Source organism: Typopeltis vanoorti, chromosome 14 (genome assembly GCF_054136105.1).
Source record: "Typopeltis vanoorti isolate ZY-2024b chromosome 14, IOZ_Tvanoo_1.0, whole genome shotgun sequence".
Lineage (NCBI taxonomy): Eukaryota > Metazoa > Arthropoda > Arachnida > Uropygi > Thelyphonidae > Typopeltis > Typopeltis vanoorti.
Window position 1 is genome coordinate 59337501 of NC_143562.1, and position 17594 is coordinate 59355094.

Consider the following 17594-nt stretch of genomic DNA (forward strand, 5'->3'; position numbering starts at 1 on the left):
TTGTTTTTCTGTTAGCAAAATCGTCAATGACATTGGCAAAGTCTATTTCATAGTAATTTAGGCAATTCTTAATCAAATTTTATTTAGAAAAACTCCTCTCACAACTAGCAACACTTACAGCAATTGTGATGAAAATTTGCAGTAGTATTACAATATTTGGAACTGAGTTCTGGAGACTGTATTTTAGAATTAACTGCAAAAGTACAAAAAGGTTCAAAGTGCCGTCTGGGGTGGACCGCCCTCTCCTAGCTATGCCACTGCTGGCAAAAGCTGTTTTTGTCGGAGAAATCCAGCAAACAGTAAAAAGTTCATGAATGGAAAACTCTGGCCTGCATGGATATATATATATACTCACTCTCCAACCAAAAACTATGGGATTCAAATCTCTCTCTGCAGGTATAGTTATTTGTGGATGCTTAGGTGAGAGATGAATTTCATTGCTTGGTTATGAGATAACCATGCTTATTGGAGGCCCTTAACTCACTTAAGGTACTAATATTAATGTCTGCATCGTGTTGTTTCAGGAAATTGACAACATAGACTAGATAATAACTAAAAATTTTTAATTATTTTGCCAAAGTTAAATTGGCATTTTCAGGGATTAATACAGTGATATATATCAAACACTTCAGTAACTAGTCTACTTATCTAGTCTACATTGTCAATTTCCTGAAACAACATGGTACATGAGAATCAATGTATAAGCCTAAAGACCAGGAATATTAATGTCATATACATTTATAACCTTCTGTAGGTAGGATTCACATAAAAAAACTCCCAACTCAATGAAATTCAAGACAGGCACCAACAACATAAGAACCATCTCTCCACTGATGAGAGTTGCATTGAAGAGTTTGCTAGCAGAGAGATCCTAGAAATGCACTGCTCAGCAAAACTGGCATTACTGAGACATGAAGATGAAAAAAGGTGCAATACCTCTTTTTGTTTTAAAAAAAAAATCCTGTGCATCCTCTGAGGGTATACATAAGAGGAACATGATAATTACCTATAAAAATAAAAATGCTACATACAGTGGTCAGAGAAAGAAAAAACTTGAAAAAATTTGAAAAAAAAAAAAAAAAATTTGACTACATCATTCAACAAAACTAAACTTGTTGAATAATGTGGGCAAATTTCAAAATGAGAACTCTCATTTTGAAATTTGCTATTATGTTTATAATCCCACTGAAGGTTTTAATAGAAAAGAAATAGAGGAATTTTTTGGGTCATGAGAAAGAGTGAAGCATAAAAAAACGATGGAAAGGCTGGTTCTTGTTGGAGGTCTAAACAGCAAAGTAGGAAATGAATACCAGACATGCAGACATGTTGTGGGAAAATCTGGAGAAAACAGCACATCTAATAATGGCAACCACCTAGTGGATTTCTCTTCAAAACATCAGCCAGTTATTTGTAGCACCATGCTCTAATATAAAGATATACATAAATTCATATGGAAAGAATCCATAGATTTTCATACAGTAGTACAAAAAAACTGCTGTGAACTATATATTTTCTGCAACTTTTATTATTATGTGACACCTCCAAGGGGGTCCAAGGACTCATCGCAGGTGGGTACTCTACTTTGCCACACACATCTCACAGTATTCACTGCTACTTAATTCTCTTACTATGACACTATCATTAACAACATCTACTGCCCATCATCATCAACAACTGCATTTTTTGTTTGTAAATTACGTGTTCTCATCCTGTGTACGGGCAATTTGCCTGTACACGGTGGGATGAAAAACCCAAGATTCTGGGAGAAAAAACTCTGTTACCTCCATATGAGATTGGCCAACTCGCCTTCAATTGAAAAAGCACATATAAAGATTCCTCTCATCATGACAAGAATCAAACCCAAGCCCTTCCCAATCAAAGGGCACAATGTTTCACTCTTCTCCCAATTGTGCTATGGAGGCTTAAAATTCATGCCACAGCACTAGGGTTCCCAGATGGTTACCCTCTCAAGCATTAACTGGGCTGAAGTTTTGCTCAACTTCAGTGATCAGACAAGAACTGGTGCTTTCAAACCGATATGGGCCACTGACCACTTTTATTTTCATTTCATTAAATGCTCTGAGAATATCTATTTGAATTATCAACCTATTCTTTGAGCTTGAATTTATTTTATATACTGGTGCTAAATATTAGTTTATGTAATGGATAGGTCCATCCTTATTTCCCTCCAGTTCAGTCATCTAAAATAAATGAAACATACAAAACCATAGACATTGTTCCTTTCATAAAAGGATCATATACTTTTTTTTAACATCATTTACGGAAGAAAATTCAAAATCTCATAATATAAAATTTCTCATACATTCAATCTCGAATCAAGTCTCTGGATAAATCACTAGGTTTAAAAATGCAGATTTTGTATAAAGCATCACAATTCTTTAATTCACCTTTTTTACCTGAAATGATTTCCAACAAGAAAAGCCTTGCTAATCTTTTAGGATTAGCCATGCTTTTCTCAGAAATAACTATAAAACCTAGTCATTTCTTTCTTGGGCTAGAAGGAATAAAAGTGAAATCACTGAAAATTCTTAGAAAATATTTCCTTTTTTTTTTAAAAAATAAGATTTTAGAATATGTTATTGTATTTCCTGCTAGAGTAAAATTTTTACTTTGTTTGAATGTAACTGTGCAGTGCAGTGCAGTGTAGGAAGATGTATTAACAAATCGCCTCTACATATTTAAAACAAAGCACTTCATAAACGCATAATCTGTATAACTAGAGTTTATAGTGTTAGATCTTGAATGAAGTGCTTTCATTATAGAAATAATTCATTCAAGATTTAACAAACATAACAAATCAACAAAGAGATACCTGTGTTTAAATAAAGAAGCAAATTGTACAAAGGGATATAAATGAATGCCATTAAAGTGGAATTACAAAAATATATTTAAGTAATGTGATCTGTTTGAAAAGTATAACAATAATTAACAATAATAAGGTGTTCTATGTGAAGTGTTTATCACAATGTAAAAACAAAAGTTCAAAGTCCACTGGCGAAATTTCAGGTGAATGCTTGGCCTATGGCAGTAGCACTTGCACAGTGTGCTCATATTTCTCAGAAGACGCTAAGGAGAAGAATGTGCACAAGAAGATACGGTGTGGAGAAACATCTCGCGTGAAAAAGGGATCGGTGCCGAGCGGAAAATGTAGCAGTAAAGTGGGTGCAAAGGGTGCTACATAAAAGTAGTCTGCACTCCTTACACAAGGCTTTTTTCCTTGGATGGCGGGTCGCTCTCTCCTGCCTCACCTAGGGTTCCAGATCGCCTTCTGCTGCTTGATGTCGACACTGGTTTGTTCCAGAGTCCAGGCTCGGTACGACTTCAGAGAGGAATATCCAAGTACGATAGTAGGGACAGGAATGCAGACGAAGACATGCGGTGACGGAGCACGTCAAGCACGGGCACAACGGCAGCTTTTGAGATAACCAGATGGAATGACCTCCTTGAGTGACCATGTAGAACAAAGCCAGAATGAGATGTCTTATCACGATTTGAGAGAAAAGGATCGAGCAATGCAAGCTGAATTGTGAACTAAGTAACAGACCTGCTGAACATCATAGGAGTTGGTAATGTACAGTTTTGTTTTCCTTTTCTGTTTGAAAAGATGAAATGTTGTGAATTAATGTACAAAGACATTCTAGTGTAGGACATTTAAATGATCAGTATAGTATCAGTGGCATAACTCCTGTGATCATTTCTTTAGAGAATGTTATATTAGATGAATTGTGTCAAGTATGTTATTTCAAGGTGATTAAAAAATCTTAGTAGAGTAATTGTAAGGATGAGAATTTAGATCCGTATATTGTATGAAGGTAGTGTTTGATTTTATAGAAAGGTTTCATGATTGAATCTAGTTGATTTGAAACTCAGTTGTCTTAAACAACTCCCTAACTTAGAATGACAATATTTTAGTAGTGTGTATGAATGTAAATATGTATTCTTATGACTTCAATAAATGTACTGTGTATTTTACCTGATTCATGGCCTGAGAATGAATTCAATGCACCACTCATTTTTTATTTGGAATCTAAGCAATACAGAATAGCATGTTTAAAACCACGACTGCAAATGATAGTTAACGAAAGTGATATAGATAATTCGGTATACTAGGTATTAATGATAGATTGATTATCTCTGCATATCATCTGAGCGTTCTGCCTTGGTTAAGAGGTCTTCATAACCTAATGATATTGGCTGGCACAGCGAAACAAATAAATTTGCCAGTATCTTATCAGGAAGTAACTTCAAACAGTCAAAACAAAGGATTTGCCTTCTGCCCAAGGCATACCCTTTGTCTAAATAATTAATACTCTTGATCAATCTAGGAATTGGCCAAATTGTGTAGATAGTGTTTCTGCAACTAGCATCGAAGCCAAATTTAAATTAGGATCTTAAGCGTAGTTAGGACAAGAGAATAAATAGAAGTGACTAAAGGTAAAGTTATGATATATATATATATATATATATATATATATATATATATATATATATATATATATATATATATACATACTAATAATAAAAAGGAATGACATAACAATAGAATGACATGTAATTCATTCCCCATCATGATAATTTATTGTACTACCCATAATACCACAATTGTAAATAAGATAGTTATATATCTGTAACAAATCGATTGATATTCATGCCTATTCTTTTTCTTAGACATGCTAGTCATACACAAATCATTCATATCTGATTGATGCAAGTAAAAATATAATTACCTGTATCTCTTAGAAATTTAAATATACCAACTAATTATAGAAATTTTATAGTTACTTATATTCTGAAAGCAACAAATCTAAGTTTTTCTACATAGCTACAGTTTCTGTACAAAGCATTATTATTATTATTATCCCTAACCCCCCCCCCCATGGAGTCAAAGACTCACTGCTGGAGGTCCCTTTGTCATATACACACACAGCTCATAATACCATGCCTTAAAATAAATTCTCTATAGACACCACACTCTCAGGCAATGTATTCAAATCATTCAATGCTCTCCATGCAAAAAACCTATTTCTCACTCCCTTTCAGGGATGACTTCTTCACCCACTATTCTATGAAAAACCTCTTCAATGTTAATCTTATAACAACCCCTTACCAACTTGTACATCTCTATCATATCACCTTTCTTTCTACTATCCACTAATCTGCAAATTGCATCTTCTCTATCTTTCATCATACTCAACATTCAAGAGACCAGAAAGTACCTCGGTGCATTGTCACTGAACCCTTTCCAATATAAAGTGGCTCCTTAGCGCAATTGGAAGAACGACGGTACGTTACACCCTTTGACTGGAAAAGGCCCAAGTTCGATTCTCATTGTGGCAAGAGGAATCTTTATATGGGGTTTTTTTCAATTGAAGGTGAATTAGCCGATCTCATATGGAGATAGCAGGGTTTTTCCTCTGGCATATAGACAAATTGGCCTTGAGAACATGCACAATTTACAGACAAAAATACTAGTGGCAGTAGATGGTGTTGGTGTGGATGATGATGGTAGTTGCGGTTCGCTGTAGTTGGTGGATTAAGTGGTGAAGATGGAGAATTGTAGATTAGTTTCCTCCCTCGATGAGTCCTTGGAGATGTCACGTAATAATAATAATAAATCTCTACATCTTTTTGAAAAGCAGGTGACCAAATCTCTGCACAGTAATCCATATGTGGCCTAATCAAGGACTTATACAATGAAACCAGAATTTCCTTATTTATACAAGGACGTTGTGTTGTCCATGCAACTTTGGCAATATGTCTTCGAAATTTTAGATCATTATCCACCACCCCAAGATCTCTTATTTCCTCAACCTCCAACAATATATCCCCATCAAGTGTAAACTCCACATCCCATCTTTGTTCTCCAAATTTTAAAACCTAACATTTCACAACAATGAGCTGGCATCCTCACACCCATGTCCATTCGCTCAATCTATTCAAGTCTTCTTGTAAAGCCACAAACATCTAGTGTACTCCTCATAGTTCATCCCAACTTTGCATCAGCTTCAAACAACTGAATATCCCCATTCAAATATTCCCCAATATCATTAACATACACACAAGGATAAACAGCAATGGTCCTAAAACAAATCCCTAAGACACACCACTAGTGACCTTCCTCTTCTGGGATATTGCTCCCCTCTACACAACTTGCTGATATCTATCAGATAGCAATCTCCAATCAAATGTATAGTATAATATCCAACCCCCATTAGCTCTAGTCTCACTACTATGTATCCATTTTCCTTGTCCAATGCAATTGTCATTTTATTGTAATAAGTAAGTAGATTATTAAAACATGACCATCCTTTAGCAAATCTGGACTGTCCATCAAAGATAATACCACTATTGTCAACTCAATTATGGATCCTGGTTCTCACTAACCTCTCCAACACTAACCACAACACCTGTCACACAGATTGGCTTATAATTTGATGCCTGAGTTCTGTCAACTTTCTTATGAAGTGGTGCAATCTTGCCTTCCTTCGAAACTTGATCCAATGTAAGACCCATATTAAACAAATATACCAAAGTATATATCAAATGTAAAAATATACCAAATATGTGGTGATATATCATCAAATTCAATAGCCTTATTAACATTTAGTTTACTCAATTCCACATATATCTCTTGCACACTCACAGACAGTCTCTCCATCTCTTCATCCACTACTCTCAAATACTCCATGATGTCACATTCACAAGGATGAAAGACCTTTATGAACTGCTCATTAAATATCTCAACTATATCCTCTGCAGCAGATATCCTTATACCAATCTCTCCAATCAATTCTTGCTGGATACATATTGAAAGAATTCCTTAGGGGTTTTTTGGCTCCATTAACTAATAGCTGCTCATACTGCACCTTTACTATTCTTGCCAACCTAGTCACCCTCCTTACCTGTTCGTTGTATTTCTCATGGAATTGATTATTATCACTCATCTTATATTACCTTCATAATGTGTTCTTTCTCTGTATTGCAAGCTTAATCTCTTCATTCATAAATACCTACCTTCTTTAATCTCTTGACCTTTGGAATACATTCAAACATTGCTTCTATCAGATAGTTCTTGAACAGCACCCAAGCATCCTCAAGCCTACAAGCTGTCTTTTGAATTTCTCATAATCATCAGTCTTGTAGTTTCACATATATCCTTTCGTCACAGAAGTCCTTACATGGTTAGCAACCACCTAGGTAATCACTTCATGGTGACTCTCACCAAATGGAGGGAGATTTGACATCTCATTTATAATGAGATCCTTTGATGAGATGATCAAATTCAAGATCCTTAATCCTTGTGTGTCCTCTGTTACATACTGTCTGAGGTAGTTGTCTCTCAAAAACTCAAGAAATTCATTTTCTTTTATTCCAGTTGCTATCTTGTCATTCCATTCTATATTGACATCACCCATAATGATCACCCTTTTCCTATTTGCATATACATTTCCTGGTCACTACCCTCCACATTACCAGGTCTATAGCAATATCCAACTAAGTACTATACTTCATTCTATTCACTTCTATCTCACATCATACTGCCTCAAAACTACTGTCACTATTATCCCCTTACATGGACATAATTCCTTTTCTATCAATAATAGCACTCCACCTCCCTTTTTATTTTATGAAAAACATCATACCCTTCCATGTCTATTCTTGTCAGGATGTCATCCATCCAATCATGTCTCACTTATTCCAACAATTTTTGGGTGAAAGAACTCAATCAATGCAACCCTTGTTTCTGAATACTTCTGGAATTCATATACAAGCATAACAGCTAATTCCTGGATATATAACAAGTTTCACTGGTACCACTTATTAGATGTCAGTTCTCTGTACCTTCCTTGATCTCTCTCATTATCTATTCTGGTATCCTCTTGAAACCCAACTGTTCTTACATCCTAGATCATTCTATTCCTGTCTTGTCTACTCACACTTTCTTCTTCACTTCACTTCACACTTTCAGCATGTATAATGATTTGCCATGCACCTACTTTGTGGGAAAGTATGCAACAAATAAATTTGTAATAGTACCTGGTATAAATGTGTTAAAAGAATTTTTGAACAAAAGATTTAAAATTGGATTTCTTTTAAGAAACCAGAGGAGGAATTTTCAGGATTTTTTTGAATGCAAAATCAAGAGTAAATCAATAGTTTTAATGTTTAAAATCAATAGTCAGTCACTTTCATAAGTATCATAACTAGATGTGAAAATGAAATATATATGGCCAGTGCAATTACAGAATATTGGTGATGAAGTAGATTGTGGATTCTTCGATGTACATTTTATTAGTAATAGGAGATGGTTTTTGTAGAAATCTGAAGGAGAAACTAGAAGATAGGCAACCATAACTTACTTCATTTTTTTGTACAACTTTACAAAAAATTCTCGGGGGGGGGGGGATAAGTAGCATAGAAACAATGACATTCTGAAACAAGTCAAAATTACTTGAAAGGTTACAATTTGTAAAGATGTCTAAGGAAGAAGTGCCCTCTCCACTTCCTTTTCATATCAGTCTGAATAATAATAATGATAATATATAAATTATTTAAAGAAAGGATAATAAAGACCACCATCAATTTTAAACCAGGCAGACAAAAATTATATGTTTAAAACTTTAAAAAGTTTCAAAAGTGATTGAGAGCTTATGAAAATATAAACCATCGACATCAGTTGCTGTGATAGTGCACACTACTTAAAGACTTGACTCTACTCAGGAGTCTTAATTTTTATTTCTTATTAATGCTAATGATTACGAACTTCACAGGTCTATCCAGCTGTTTTGAACTGCTGGTTCTCATCAACAACCACATAGAAACTCAGAATATCATACTGACTCAAGCTTATGAATTTCTCATAAATGAAGTATCTATAAATCATAATTAATGAAGAAAAGAACCTAAAAGACCTCAACTTGACAATAAAAATTATTAGAAGAAAGGATAATAACTATCCATCATTATTTTATATTAAGTAGGTAAAATAATCCTGGTTTAGGAAACCTTTAAAAAAAGCAGCTTGACAATGAAAATTGCTAATTTGAAAATTTTTAGGCTCTTTTCTTCATTCACATAAATTATTATGTTTTTAACAATGAAGTTTGAATACTAGATTAAAATTGCTAGTAATGAATACACACAGAAAATCAGCATCAAGATATGAAAATTATAATAAATTGCTTACAAGTGGAAAACAAAAAAAGGCAGTTTTCTCAGATATAACTTTCGTATGAGTTGGCTGATCATTATTTGTATCAGATTTCATTTCTATCAACTTATCAAATGCATTATCTGTAGCATCCAACTTGTTCCTCATATTATTAAGACTGTTTTCAACAGGAGGAATACTGTCCCGTGGTTTCAAATTAGTCCAATTTGTTGATTTAATTTTGGAAGCTGTTTCAACTTGTTCTGGTGTTTTAACAGAGGGTGCAGCCACAACTTTCTCAGAAACTTTGAAAGATGATAAATTTCTTATATTAGACTTACTATAAGTCTTCGCTGAAGATTTTACAGAATTGTCTTTGTCCACACTATTGGACTGCGGAGTATTTTCACTCTGCTGAAAATGAGTCCCTTTGTTAGTGACAGATTCTGCTGGAGGTACCTTCTGCTTTTCACTGTTTGTTTCAATTTCGACAGCAGAATTCGAAATCAGCTTTTGTCTAAATCTCTTTATTTGTTTAGAAGATAGAGGGGTAGAGCATATTTTTCTTTTATTTTTTCTGCTCTTTCCTTTAATAGGAGATAAAGCCCAGGTGTCAGAAAAAGAGAGTCTATTAGAAGTGGAATACCTTGAAGCATGATTCCTTGAAGAGGAAGATTTAAATTGTCTAGGTTGAAAAGATGAAACTACACTGTCATCTCCTTCATATGTGGGCTCTGTCTGTTCATGACTGCCTATAAATGAAAAGAATAAATGTTTATAAATAAAAATCGATTAAAAAACAAAGTACTACAGTAAAAAGTACTACAGCAATGTAGCCCATTATGACACATTTGCAATCTCTTTCTCTCTCCCCTGCCCCCCCCCCAAAAAAATAATAAAATAAAAACTAATAATAAGGTAAGAGATAGGGATGATTAGGTAGATACAAGGCAGCCCATGAGCCATGGAAAAAAGAACTTGAAGAGAAAGAAATTCACTGCTGCCTATAAATTGCGAAGCATTTCAAGATGGCAATAGCTGACTGTATACTACAAGTGAGAAGGACAAATGGTACATGTGGATGAATTTGGAAATTAAGCAAGAATTACAAAAGAAGTGGTAATTATGGGAAAAAAGTACAAAGAAAGTAGAGCTGATGAACAACTGTATGCAAAGTAAGTACCAGCTAGGAAAATGACTGGTATTATATAGTAAGGGATGCAAGTAAAGTCAGAGAAAAGCATGAGCTAGTTAAGCAGGCCAAAGGAAACCTAAGACAATTTTTTCATTATGAAGCCAGTAGGATAAGGAACGATTATTAGAAAATAAACTTGTTAGGCAGAGATGATAATATTGTTACTAAACCAAGGAAAAGGAGACATTGTGGAACTATTCAGTCAATATTTATTTTGTCAGGATATTTAATGCAGTACAGTGGATGACTACTCACCAATCAGGATATTTAATACAGTATGGTGGATGGTATCTGAATTAGTGTTTTTACTTTTAAAATGTTCTAAAAATTTTTTTGCTCAAATCCACATTACCACATATTTTTTTTTGGAACACTAAAAAAACTTTTGGTGAAAATTTGCTTGACTATGATTTTCGAAGGCAAGCAAAAATCTTTTTTACTACTTCAATAACTGAAATTTGATACCACTTATTAGTGACAAGTATACACTTGAGAGTAAAACACTGAACCTAGATGTCAATCCTCAAAACTTCATAATAGTTACCATCAACATACTTCTTATATTGATGGTAGCTATTTTCAGTTATGCTGATGATGCCTTTCCTCCAGAAGGCACATTCTATTAAATAGAATGTCTTCAATGTACTTTTTCAAGACCAGCAAACTGTGATCCACTTTTTTGCACATTTATGCTTTAGTTAATTTGTTTTCATTTCCACATAGAGAGAAAGAACAAATTTAAAATTTTTCATCTCATTTGATGAAAGATATTAAAGAGAAAAAGGTTTTGTCCCTCTTCTCCAAATTTTCTCAAAGCATTTCTCTACAGCTATGCTTCATTTCCTACCCAGCTGTTTAAATCTCACATTACAACAAGCTTTTTCATTATCTTTACATCAGCAGTCTTTTGATGTAAAGAAAATGGAGAAGTACTCCACTTCTTTCTAAGGAGAACTTCTGTGAGACCATAGATGCAAATAAGTTTCATTGTATAATTCCTCATTTTAAAATATGCCCACATTAAACTTATTTGAAATTGCATGCCAATCAAGAAGTTTATTATATTTGGAAATTATATTGTATTTTTTCTCCTGATCACTATTGCCTGAATAGTCATAGGAATTATTGTTCATCCTGTTTTAGTCTTTTTCATCTTTGTAACACTAGTTACGGCAACATGGTGCTTCCCTAGTTCTTCTGCCAGTTCAATTTCTTTTTCATTGATACCATCAATGGAAAAGAAATTCTTATGCTGACGGTAGCTATTTTCAGTTCCACTGATGATGACTTTTCTCCAGTAGCTAACTTTTAATTTTTTGCCCTGGTTTTCCTGACAAAAAAAGTGTGCATGTGTGTAGGGGGGGGGGCCTCATTTAAATGTCACCATGACATTTCACTGTTTGTACAATCATGTTTGTTTTTGGTTGAAGCCAATAGAGAATACAATTTGATTAGCTAAATATCAAATTGCGAGCTCATCTTCATTCTTTCAGTATACAGTGAATATGAAAAATAAATACTACCACAATGAATTCCCAAAACTCCAGAAAGCAATGGAAGTTTAAGAATAAATTAACTGGCAATTGGAATTAATTAACTACTCTTAAAGATATTAATGCAAGCATGATGCATGATGTAAAGTTGGGATGAGTTATGAAGAGTAGAGCAGATGTTGTGGCCTTACAAGACTTGAACAGAATGAGTGAATGGGCATGGGAGTGGGAATGCAGTTCAATGTTGCAAAATGTAAGGTTTTAAAATTTGGAAATCAAAGATGGGATGTATAATTTACTCTTTGTGGGGATATATTATTGTAAGCGGAGGAAATAAGAGATCTTGGGGTGATGGTGGATAAGGATCTAAAATGTAGAGGACATATTGCCAAAATTATGAAAACAACACAACAAATTCTAGCCATGATGTAGAGGACACTGACTTGTAGAAATAAGGAGATTCTGGTTCCATTGTAGAAGGCTCTGATTAGGCCACATATGGACTACTGCATAGATTTGGTCACCTGGTTTTCAAAAGGATATTAATGTTGAAGAGGGTTTTCTTAAATTGGTGGGGGATTGGGAAAGTACATGAGGTCATCCCTAGAAATTGTATAAGGAGGGTGGGAGCAAGGGAGTGGGAAGCAGGTTTTTTGCATAGAGAGTTGTGAATGATTGAAATGCATTGCCTGAGAGCGTAGTGTCTACAGAGAATTTGAATGTGTTTAAGGAATGGTATGATGAGTTGGGTGTGAATGATAAAAGGGACCTCTTAGATAAGCCTGTGACTCCATGGGATCTTAGGATAATAATAATGAGAATGGAATAAATGAATAATAAGATAAGCTGATGAATTCGATAACCATTCTATCCTAACTACTTAAAATCTTCTGAGGAATGTTAAAATCAACTCTATAAATGATGACTAACAGAAATGATAACTCAATGTATTTTTTTCCTCACTAGTAAAATGAATCAGAAATGTTATTAAGCTATCCAACAAAGCTAATACTTTAGGATATAATGGCATTAAAATCAAAATTGTCAAGGAATGACAAATATATATAGAACTATCAGCTATAGCAGTTTCCTAACATTAGATTATGATATTACACAGAGATCTGTCACAAGACCAATTGTTAGATTGTGAATGAGGTCTGCCTCTGCTAGACAGACCCTCATTTAGGATCTAACAAGAACAGAGCCTAAATAAAGAACTGGTGAAAACTGTACTAGAAAGAAATAAGGAAAGGGAGTGAAGTGTATCATATAATTGTCTGTTAAGTGTATATCATTCAACCAATGGAGAGGAAACATTGTAAAATATTAATGTGTGAATTAAAAGGGAAATATATGTGTGTAAATTGGAAGTGGAAAATAATATGTGTAAACAGGAACAGAAGAATAATATGTGTAAATTGCAACAAACAAAAAAAAAAAAAAAAAAAGAAAAAAAAAGGGGGGGGGGGAATGTTTACTATCAACCCCTGGATAGATTCTATGAAACTATGCATGCCACAGTGGTGACTAAGAGCCATAAGGTCATTTGATGACTTTATTAATGTCATCAAATTGATGACATTAATAACCTTTAATGACCTTGATAAACACATTGTTGAACCTTACAAGCAAGATTTCACAAATTCCCTGGGAGGAGCTTTCTCACGGGTTCGAGATGAAAGTCTTCGATGCAACCGTGACTGTAAGCTGCAGGTGAAAAAGGCAGTTGATGGTCGGAAAATCAAGAGAGAGAGTGAGGAAGAAGGTGAAAGAGGTATGACGTGAGAAGGAGGTCCGACAAAAAACCTCCAAGTGCAGACCATCAAAAGAAGGCTCGGATCCAAAATGAAACCCGAACCGTGATGTCCCTCCTGTAGGGTACAGAAGTTCCAGACAAGCACATCAGATGTTTCCCAACGATGGCAAAAATCCAGTGCGCATCAATCCATGAGATGGGAGTGGACAAAGGTCCAACCAGGATATGCACGTGACTCGCATGTGGTGATCGAGTGAAACTGCATGCTGCAAAAAATGTTAAGGTAATTTTGACCTATCTAAAGTTCGAGAGGGAACGTTGAATGAAAAATTCGGTTTAAGCACTTTTGCAGAAAGGAAGACTGAGACTATTTTGTTAGTTAGTGGAACTTTCAGGGACATTGGACTGGTAGTCCGAACAGCCATGTTATGTGATCTTTGCAAAAGAATTTGTATGTATATATTACCTTAGCTGTCTCCCTAAAGATACATGTCTAGACAATTCTTAGAATATACCTATGTGCATGCCCTCTCTTAGAAGATAATAGATATGTCATATTCTGAAATTGACATGTAATGCTACTTAAAGTGTTTAATCTAATTTAAGGGAATTAAAGAGTTGATTGATTTATGTTTCATGCATACTGATAGTGTAAAATAAAACTTTATGTTTATAGTTGAATCCTGGTCATCGAATTGTGTTTGAAAACGACATTGCCACTCACCAAAATACGGACCGTGACAAAAGGGGGAAAGAGTGATTAAGTAATATTAAGGCTAGAAAAGGGCAAGACTGCAATCTCCCAAAAATCCGGACACCATCCTGCCTGATTAGAGTCAAGCAGGATAGTTATCTAGATCAGGGAAAGGGCCCACAGTTTATTAAGATAGACAACTCTAACTTGCGCAGAACAAATAAATTTGTTAGAGTCCATGACCCAGGGAGAATTTTAGGATCCCTGGCCACAAGGAAACAATTGATAAGTCATATTCAAAATTAAGAACCAACGCTCACGAAGCACCAAACTAACACAATCTTATTCAGTTAGAGAGATAGAGAGAGAGAGAGAGAAATTATTGCTTTTGCAGATGACCCTGCCTTCATTTTTTCTTTGAACGCAGCCCAAAGAAATGCCCACAATAAACAGTGATCTTCAAAAAAGTGGTTTCAAGTAAACCAACTCAGTCAGAATGCCACAACAAAATAAGTCATTTTTAAAGTAGAAAGTAAGTAATTTTTTACTTAAGCAATATGTACTAGTTAACATAGTAAGTGTAATGGTAAAATTTATGTGCATAGATTCTTAAACTTAAAACATGTTTAAAAAATTATATCTGAAGCAGAATCTACATCAGACCGGAATTTATCCAACTACATGGAAACTTTCAGTGTCAACTCAACATAAATTAATTCGCAGAAACAAATACAGTGATATTACAATGTGCAATAAATAAACAAACACACCATATTGATATACAATATGGCATATATATAGAGAGAGACATATAATTTCATATGGTATATACATTTACAGGTTACTAATATTCTAAAAACCCAATAATGAATTAACTAATGTTAAATAAGATGCTTTCTTGCATAAACAAGAAATCTGCCTTATTTAAATAATGAAATCACTCCAAATAAATATAAAAATCTGATCAATGATTATTTATTCATCTACTAAATTGAAGAAAATTTGTTCAAAATAACTGTATAAATTAATCACTTTGATTAATGTTTCCAATATATTGCAGGGAACCAGGATGAACAGCAAAAAGTCAACTACTGGAACAAATCCCAGAACACGTCACAACTCAACTTCAACAGAGTTCAAGATTGGTACCATCAACATAAGAAGCATCAATGGAAAGTAAATGGACATAGCAGAAGAACTGGATAAGTACCAAATTGACATAAAGGTGTGACTGAAACAAAGAAGACAAAAACATGTGAGATCTTTTTAAGCAACAAATACAAAATGTTATATTCAGACAATAACAATTGGGGAAAAGAGGGAGTAGCTATAGTATTCTTGAATGGCGGGCAATATCAAGTAGAGTGATGTGGGCCGAGCACTCATGATTTAATCTTGGGGGGGGGGGGGTTTGAGTTGAGTAGACGATTTGAAAATAACACTTCGCATTGCATACAACCTATGATTGAGCACCTGCAGTGATCACCAATACATGATATCCATGATCTCCTCTGGCCCAGCTCAGATAAACGAAGTAGTGCTCGGGCGGACCGAGCACTACTTCGTTCGCCTTGCATTCACAGCAGCAGTGATTCCTGAGAGCTATAGGGTATTCCCACCTTATGTGACTGCTAATTCATAAGTAGAAATAGAAGACATGACACAACATAAATAAAAAAATGAATTTTAGTTAGGAAAAGATTTTAATTAAAAAATTTTCTAGTGTTTTCTTTCCTTTTTCTTTTGGGGGGCCAGGGCCCCTTGACCCCCTCCCTGGGTGTGCCACTGATGTGGGAAAAAATCAGAATGGGAAACTGGACAATGGGACTTATTTGTGCTTATCGTCCAACAGAAGCTCTACCAAGGAAGAAATGGCAGTATTTTTTGAAGCATTAGAGAGGGAAGCTGACTCAATGAAAAGGAAAAATTGGTCCTTGTTGGAAATCTAAACAGCAGAGAAGGAAATAATTGCCAGACATTTAGAAATGTTTGGGGAAAATTTAGAGAAAAGCATAAAGCTAATAATAATGGTAAATGCCTGTTGGATTTCTGTTCAGCACATGGATTAGTTAATATTAACACCACGTTCCAACATAAAAATAAGCTGCAAGAAACAAGAAAAATATCATTGACTTAGGCTGCCCATATTTCCTTGAGACAAAAACAGGACGGGGATTATGTATTCTGTATTCATCAAAAAGTAAGATAATAAAAGTAGTTTTATTACATAAACATATTGAGCTTACCATTATTCTTCAGTGACAGAACCCATACAAAAATTTAGGTAGACGTAGAGGGGGGGGGGACTATATTTCACCACATTCATACCATGAATATTTCTCCGATGAAGTGATCTTACGCAGCAAATTTCGGTCTTTTAACACCTTATCATAAAACTTCTCACGCTCCATGACACAATTTTGTCTTATAACTAACATAGCTCTCAATGTCCTGACACTTAATCTAGATTTCTCCTTTGACCACATACTGTTCATAACAGAAAATATTCTCTCAACAGGTGCTGTACTTCCTGGAAGACAAATAATAAACTCTACAATATTACAAAAGTCTTGAAAGTGTAGGCGTTTTTCACTCATTTCCAAAAAAAAAATCTGTATCTGTCTATCAGATACAGGAATGTTTTCTTTATTCCATGTATCCAACTGCCTCACAATTATAGATTTTATGAGGGTCAACTGATCGAATACACAAGTTTCTTCTGTTTCTGTGCGTGTGATGAGTTCATTGTTCAGGCTGTCCTGTATTTCTTTCCATTCAGGTCTCTTCCTTAGTAGCACCCACTTGAATTTCCAGTGTTTCATAAACTGCACTTCCAGTTATTGACATATTCTGGTTTCATAGAAATTCTCAACTACCTCAAAAAATGTAGCCGCATTAATTTCTCTCGAATCTACAAACATTTACAGTTGTTTTTTGAATGCAGTAGTTACAAACACTTCACTTTTTCTGGACTCTAAATTGTTTACAAGATTTTCAATGTTCATGGCTACTTCTGTAGCTGAAATATTATCTTTTTCAATTAAGCTAATGTTTGAAACATAGACACTTGATTGCTTCCAAATGACAACCACAATTTCAAACAGGGATCTTTAAACAATTTTTGCAACATAACAGGGCATTTTACTTGAGAAAGAAAATAAGAATGAAGTCCATCAGACATGCTTAAAATTTTGTCAACTGATGGAACCCAAGGATAAAAATCTTGTATTTCATGCTCTAACAATTTAGCATAATTGTTTCCTACAAAGTCACAAAAGATTTTC

At 34.6% G+C, this 17594-nt stretch overlaps 1 protein-coding gene across 1 annotated transcript in view; it reads right to left on the reverse strand.

Annotated features, from left to right (window-relative positions):
- Positions 1 to 17594, reverse strand: part of LOC150099518 (uncharacterized) — a 160837-nt gene that overhangs the window by 68980 nt on the left and 74263 nt on the right. Inside the window, exon 4 of the mRNA XM_090403831.1 lies at positions 9209 to 9924. Coding sequence (XP_090259957.1) covers positions 9209 to 9924 — 716 coding nt within the window. The remainder of the gene's footprint in view (positions 1 to 9208; positions 9925 to 17594) is intronic.